Raw genomic sequence first — 7,500 nt, 5'->3', positions numbered from 1 at the left:
TGTGTCTAATTCTTAACGAGGATTTCTAAATTTGTACCAACAGAATAGATATGACAAGAAAAATCATATTCTAGATCTTACCTTCGATTTACGCCCGGTTATCGTATTTTTTTCTTTTCCTAATCTTGCCATCTTTGAAATGACGAACATGTAATGACTTCATTTAAGACTCCGTGTCTTGCCTCCTAATTCATATATGCCTTACATAGTGATGTCGCCGAATAAAAAGGCAAAACACTAACCCAACCCCTACAGGAATTCTTTTGTTGACTGCAGTGCACTGGAAATCTACGAGAGGGTTTACGGACAAACTAACTCGAAATCCTAACTTGGAAGTTAGTTTGTGTCTTTTGGGTTAGATTTGCGATTTGGATTTTCGAGTTGGACTTCGAGTTGGATTTTCGAGTTGGTCAGTGTAAAATGCCGACTGCACCTCAGGGGTAAAATGCAGACTAAGGTTATAATGACTGTTAAAAAGCTCAAACCCTTTAGAAGTGCTAACCTTAGGCCTAATTAGGCATAAAACAATATTTAGGCTTAACTGTAACCACCGCTGGGGCTTTTTCAACAGTTACGATATATAACCTTAGTCTGCATTTCACCCCTGGTCTGCACTCAACTTGAAAATCCAACTCGAAGTCCAACTCAAAAATCCAACTCGAAATCCTAACTTGCTAAATAGGCAACCTACACGTAGACACACAAGCACCAATTCAGGCAGGGTTTACACCGAGGTTGCCTATTTACCGAGTTAGGATTTCGAGTTGGATTTCGAGTTGGGTTTTTGAGTTGGATATTCAAGTCTAATTGAAATAATGCCACTTTTCGCAACATTATTAAGTTGCCCAGTTTCCGGCAAGTTTTCTGTGATACCGCAGGAATACCAGGCGTAATCAATCGATAGAAGTCGATATCGGAAATCAATCGATACCATCGATATCAATCACCGTTTGATATTAATAATAATAATAATAATAATAAAACTAAAACTGTCAATTAAAATAGCGCTTAAAGATAAATGTCTTCAACTTATATTTAAAAACAGTCAATGAATTGCAAGATCTTGTATCATCTGGAGGACTGTTCCACAGTTCAGGGACAGCACAGGAAAAGGCCTTTTGCCCATAAGATTTAAGTTTATATAACGGTATTACAAGGAGAGATTTACCCGAGGAGCGTAATGGTCTTCCATGATTGTAAAGAGATAACAGTTCACAGAGATATTCAGATGCCATACCATGCAGTGATTTAAAAGTTAAAAGTAAGATTTTATAATCAATTCTCTCGCTCACAGGCAACCAGTGTAACTGTTTCAATACGGGCGTTATGTTAACGTACTTGTTAGCCCCTGTGAGGAGACGTGCAGCACTATTCTGAACATATTGTAGTCTCTGAGTCTGATACTTGGAAAGCCCGGGTAAAGTGATAAATGCGTGAATGAGGGTCTCGCAGTGCTGAAAGGATATAAATTTCCTAATTTTTGTTATGTTATTTAGATGGCAAAATGCAGATTTGCATATAGAAGCAATCTGTTTATCCATAGACACCAAATTGTCAAACAAGACGCCAATATTTCTGGCAGAATTCGATGCAGTGATACGATCAGATCCGGCATATATAGAATTAAGAGCGGGCGTTGGCCGATGGCGAGCATTAATAACTAACAGTCCAGTTTTATCACCATTCAATTTCAACTTGTTTATCATCATCCATTGTTCAATATTTTTAATACACAGTACAACTCGAAATGTAGAATGCTCAGGTTCCCCAACAGCTGATTGACAAAAGCTTAAATAAATTTGCGTGTCATCCGCATAGAAGTGATAAGACATGTTGTGCTGTTTGATTACATTAGCAAGCGGGGCAGTGTACATGGAATATAACATAGGCCCTAAAACAGAACTTACCCTGTGGGACGCCAAATTTCAGACAACGGCTCGAGGAACGTTCGTTCTTAACATAAACAAATTGGCTCCTGTTTAGAAGATAGGATTAAAACTAAGTGAGAGCCTTGCCTCGGATTCCAAAGCAATGATTAAGCCTATTCAATAAAATGGAATGATCAACAGTATCGAATGCAGCAGAGGGATCTAAGAGTACGAATATGACACACTGACCATCATCAATGGCTCGAAGAACATCGTTGTGAACACGGGTCAGTGCGGTCTCAGTACTATGACCGGCCCTATAAGGAGATTGAAATAGCTCCATAAGGTCGCCATTATTGAGATGCTCATTCAAACGAGCAGCAACCACTTTTTCTATTGCCTTGGATACAAATCGGAGATTAGAAATAGGCCTGTAACTAGGATAGAGTTCATGATCAAGAGACTCCTTCTTGATTATGGGGGTAAGAGCGGCTTGCTTGAGTTTCATGGCAACGGTCGCATTATGAAGCGATAAGTTCACAATGCGCATAACAACAGGCAACAATACATCATAACAATCCTTCAGCAGACCAGGTACTGGATCCAAGATACAAGATTTCCTAGCCGTAGATCGTAAAAGAGAAGACGGAACTGTGATCAAGTTACCGCGAATTCGCCGACAACAGTTAATATTGCAATTGTTATTAGTGTGTTCTCGAAGGGAAATTTTGGTTGCAATTTTTCTCCTTCCTCCACGTTTTCCTCTAAATCGAAGGAGCTGGTTATCCTTGACCGCAGAAAGCAAGTCTGCGTCCATGCAACGGATCGTAGAATTGGGGCGAAGATCCAGAAGTTGTTCTCGTGAGTAACAAATCCTTTCAGTCGTATGAAGCATATGCAAACAACACGGTGATAATTTTGCCATACAATTCATATGCAAAGTCGTTTCATCTTTTGATTCAAAAATTTCAATAAATCTCACTGTCGGGCCAGGGTTCCGTGACACATCCATGTAGATGCAAACCCAGCCAAGCATGTAATACTCTTCACAGTTGCAACGGGACGTCCAAGCCAAGTAAATAAACCGACAGAAGAGCCGGATGTCGCTTCCATAGACCAGAGTGCTTGGGACAGCTCACCAAACAATTGTCTTTCAATTCATAGTTATAATAATAAGAATGTAGGAAATCCAACGCAAAATACACGATAACATTAGACAATCAAAATTTCGTGGCCGCAATGCCTGGCGCCTGACACTATACAAAAGAAGTTAACCCGTTTTAAACATGTATAAAGAAGATTTTGAAAATATTCAGTTAAAGCAGAGACCTTTTCCATTTATCAAAAGGTTTTCTTTATCTGCTTTGCGAGATTTAAGTTCTCTGGGGTCATAAGTATTGCAAGTGGCGGACCAAGGACCCATATGCGAAAATAGTTGATATTTTTCAAGAGTCGATAAAACAAAAGTTTAACACTCTGCAGCAAAATCGTTCCCAACCGCAAAAATTAGTTTATCTGTAAATCTGTTCTGCAAAAAGACACGTGTTCCCGTTGCGTTTTATCTTTACACAAGGCAAGTAAACACCCGGGAGTAAACATGACCATGGAAGTCACGGAGCCGCAAAAATAGAGACTTTCTAAAAAGACAAATTAACACGCCTGTCAACAAACTTGAATTCCGCACAATCATTGATAGCAGGAAAGCCAACATTTCGTCATGTGAAAGAATTAAGAATAATCAGGAAATCATCGGACACATTTGTTTTTGGTGGTATTTTAGTTTACAAGGAAATATAACATCATATACGGAAAAGTCGCGGACCAAGGATCTCGTGGACCATGGACATCATAATGTATCTTTGGTGTGCAGTGAAATTTTACTCACGTTGATGAAATTCCCCTAACGTTTACACTTTCGCGACCAAAAAGCCCACCAAAACCATCAAATAGTAGCTGAAGTATTCGTGAACCTTTCGGAATTTTCCAAAAAAAAAAAATGAAAAATCTGAGGAAAGTTGGCGACAAGAGATCTTTTTGACGGGAAACTGGTACCGGCCGGAAACTGGGAAACATACTGTATGGTTGATAGTTCAATACACCGCAAAGTGTGATTAGCTTCTGATGTTAAAGCCGGACTAGATGCATGGCAATAACTTTTGATTGACTGATCCGAATTGCTCCTTGTCAGCCAAGGTTCCTCTCTACTTTTTGAAGTCCTTTTCCTTTGTTCTCTGAGCTACTGAAATTGAGCTATAGAAGCAGAATTAACGTGACGAGATCTCACTCCCTCACCTCCCAACTGAAGTTTCGAGTTGATCGGTGCATTACGGCTCCAAAAAAATGACAAACTGCTGCAAACGTCTGAAAAAGTGCTGCGTATACTGTTTACAAACTGCGCTTAGCGCAGCATTCAAAATATTAAAACTGATGAGTTAACTAATAATTAAGTCATGCAAAAGCCATAGCGACATTAAGCATACTAATGAAACGAAAGCAAGTAAAGCAAAACTGATGAACAGGCGAAAGGTGACACTAAATGGCGAGATCTGGGAATTAAAGGCGTTGATGTGTTTTGCATGGAGACTACAAAAGATGCAACACTTAGATTCTACAGCCCCAAAGAAACAATTTCCTCAATTGTGATTCGCTTAAAAAACTCCAATTTTGCACTATTTTACTTGCTAAGTTGTTATCGAATAGTTCAATTAATCATTCACTTTCAAATTAACCGATCACAACCTTGGTTTCAATCATCATAGAAACAGCGTACAGACTCCTAAACTGGGGCTTTCTTTCAGATCGACATTAAACAATTTAGGCCTCCTTTGTCAGTCTTTGAATTCAAATTTCCCTTCTTGTTTTCTCGGAAATTGTAATTTTTATGGTTAATTGGTGAGAGGACGTCGTGTCGTCCAATTCGGTCTGTAATGATAAAGCTGCATCAAAATCCAATATTGCCAACAGATCTATTTTTAAAATTAGTTTTTGCTGGAACGTTTACTTCAGCTTTGAACAAACTGTCCAATTCGAGAAAAATCTGGATACTTTCCGCCAACCAATCAAATATCAAGATAAACAAAAGAACCAAGTATTGGCCAATCAGGTTGCAGCTATTATCACTGCTAGCAAACTGCTGTTTTCTCCAATTTGAAGCCGAGGTTCACACATGATGCTGCATGTATATGATTGATTTGAGTGTGATTTTCAATAAACACATCAGATGTTCAAAGAAATAGTATTTGTAAAATTTTCTGTACTTTAGAGGGTCAAATGTTTGCCATGTTCATCTGTTTTTGGATGTTATATAATTAATAGGTAACAGGACTACATGCTGTCCAATTTGGAAATAATTGGATTCAAAAAAAATTCCTCGGACTGCCAAATTGGACTCGGCCTACGGCCTGGTCTAATTGGAAGTCCTCAGAATTTTTCTCATCCAATCATTTCCAAATAGGCCCTTTTCGATATATTAAAATTCAGCTTGAAAGAGAGTGGTTTAGAGGCCAAAGACAAAGGAAAGTAACTGCAGGGTTCTCATTAAGTGCCGGCAGCCGGCTAAAAAAGCGGCTACTTTAAATTTAGAGCCGTCTACTTTTCGGTCATAAACTTGCTATAAACAAGTGGCACTCGCTTCTTCCGCCGCCTATTTTTATATTTAAGCCGTCTACTCCAAAACTTATTGAGATCCACTTTAAGTGGATGTTAAGCAAATATTTTTCACATTCATTCCAATGTGTTTCTATTGTTTTTGTCCTCACTGCCTTACTATATCAAGCTGAATATTAGACATGTAGACCTATTACATACAACCTCGTTCCCAGGACCATTTCCCTGGCTTGGGGGGGGGGCGGAAAAGGTCCTGAGAACGAGGTTGCTATTACATAGTAATCCTACTCGTGATAAACAAAGCGGACTCCCGCTGCGCGGTTGTGGAGGCGCGGTGGCTTCTTGGTTAGTGTGCTCGACTCCGGATCGGGTTCGGGTCCTGGCCGAGGACATTGTGTTGTGTTCTTGGGCAAGACACTTTACTCTCACGGTGCCTCTCTCCACCCAGGTGTACAAATTGGTACCGGCGATATGCTGGGGGTAACCCTGCGATGGACTAGCATCCCATCCAGGGGGAGTAGAAATACTCCTAGTCGCTTCATGCTACGGAAACCGGAGATAAGCGCCGGCCTGGTGGGCCTTCTGGCTCGTAAGCAGTGCTGCGCGGTCGTCCAATTTTGTTATCACTCGTATGATTACTGACCGAATTGGACTCCACTCAGTCCTATTACCATAACTAAATTCAAGTGGTCGTTTAGGACTGTTACCACCAAAGTTATCGTGTTTCGTTCTGCCAACAGAAGTTAGAGTCCACTGTACTTTTCGAAAGATCAGCGGCGTGCTTTTGGTAGTTGGTACTGGATTGATCTTGCGCAGGTGCTCCAGTCTTGAAGATTTTGTAAAAGCTTTTACAGTTGCCGCTTTGCCTGCAGCCAGTGCATTGCGAGCGATAAGTGAGGGGTCTGTGTGTTTCACGGTCCATGCAGAAACCTGCTCAGCTCTTCAGGAATTATGGGAACGATATTGTACTGGTATACTGCAGAGAGATCTTCAAGATTTTTTGATGACGGATGAAATCAGAGAGCTGGCCGATGGAGAGGACGTGATGCTGTTTGCGTACATCGACGAAAAGGAATTCAGAGAAGCTGTTGCTTATCTGACAAAAGTTGAACAAGAAGGTAATAGACCTAAATTTCATTTCAGGACAAGAAAAAAAAAGATTTCTAGATCATGACTGTTATACAAACGTTATTTGAGCAGAAGCGAAAGGAAACCTTAAAAAAGGGCTTGCACGCGATATGAATGTATGACTTGTCTTTGCAGCGATACCTTTGCAGCGATCTATGAATTGAACTATCAAGCCAACTGGAATCTGGTCATTTCGTGAGTCTGTAATAAACTCGCAGGGTATGTGAACATAAACACTACTCATGAAAGACATATACATCTCTCTCGCTTCTAGTCTTCATATACAAGAAGAAAAAACTCAAAACAGCTAAAAATAACACGTTTGCTTTGTGACATGTTATTTGCCCGGGAGTAATATTAAGAACTTTCGGCAAGTTTGTTTGAAGGACTTGATGGCGAGTGTATTCCTCTAAATTGGTGATGGCAGTTAGTTGGACACAGCGGACCTTAAAATTCATGAAAATAATTAAACGATTTTGTTTTTTTTTTCTTCGAAGAAATTGCAATTGACGAGGTAAAAGATGGCATAATTCAATCTGAGTTACCTAACACAATAGAGGTCAAGTGCCAGGATAAAGGTCCTGACGGCCACAAAGGAGAGCACCCCAGATGTTTGGACGAGGAAAGAATGGCTTTCGTTCAAAATTATTTAGAAAGAGCAGACGATGCACGCAGTGTGAAAACAGAAACAAGTGACAGTGGAATGGAAACTCGTAGCGCACTATCTGAACTTGAAATGGAAGAAAGAACCGGTAAGGCTGTAGTGTTTTTCAGTCGCGCCATGCCTTTCGTCTTTGCTGTCTTGACTCCTGTTAAGTTTCCGCTTCATTTGACACTTTTAACGAGTCAGAGGCATTCTGTAAAAAATAACACCGGTTCTGTTGGTGTCAGGGCCGTC

At 40.2% G+C, this 7,500-nt stretch overlaps 2 protein-coding genes across 2 annotated transcripts in view; both read left to right on the top strand.

Annotated features, from left to right (window-relative positions):
- The window catches only part of LOC138040075 (uncharacterized), a 25,965-nt gene that overhangs the window by 5,249 nt on the left and 13,216 nt on the right, over positions 1–7,500 (top strand). The window contains exons 3-4 of the mRNA XM_068885864.1: positions 6,215–6,619; positions 7,100–7,213. Of these exons, the coding sequence (XP_068741965.1) occupies positions 6,215–6,619; positions 7,100–7,213 (519 nt within the window). The remainder of the gene's footprint in view (positions 1–6,214; positions 6,620–7,099; positions 7,214–7,500) is intronic.
- LOC138042859 (uncharacterized) overlaps positions 6,659–7,500 on the top strand; it is a 4,251-nt gene continuing 3,409 nt past the window's right edge. The window contains exon 1 of the mRNA XM_068888903.1: positions 6,659–7,354. Coding sequence (XP_068745004.1) covers positions 7,231–7,354 — 124 coding nt within the window. The 5' untranslated portion in view covers positions 6,659–7,230. The remainder of the gene's footprint in view (positions 7,355–7,500) is intronic.

Source organism: Montipora capricornis, chromosome 3, assembly GCF_036669925.1.
Source record: "Montipora capricornis isolate CH-2021 chromosome 3, ASM3666992v2, whole genome shotgun sequence".
Lineage (NCBI taxonomy): Eukaryota > Metazoa > Cnidaria > Anthozoa > Scleractinia > Acroporidae > Montipora > Montipora capricornis.
The sequence above is the reverse complement of the archived record's forward strand: the minus strand, read 5'-3'. Positions and strand labels throughout refer to the sequence as shown.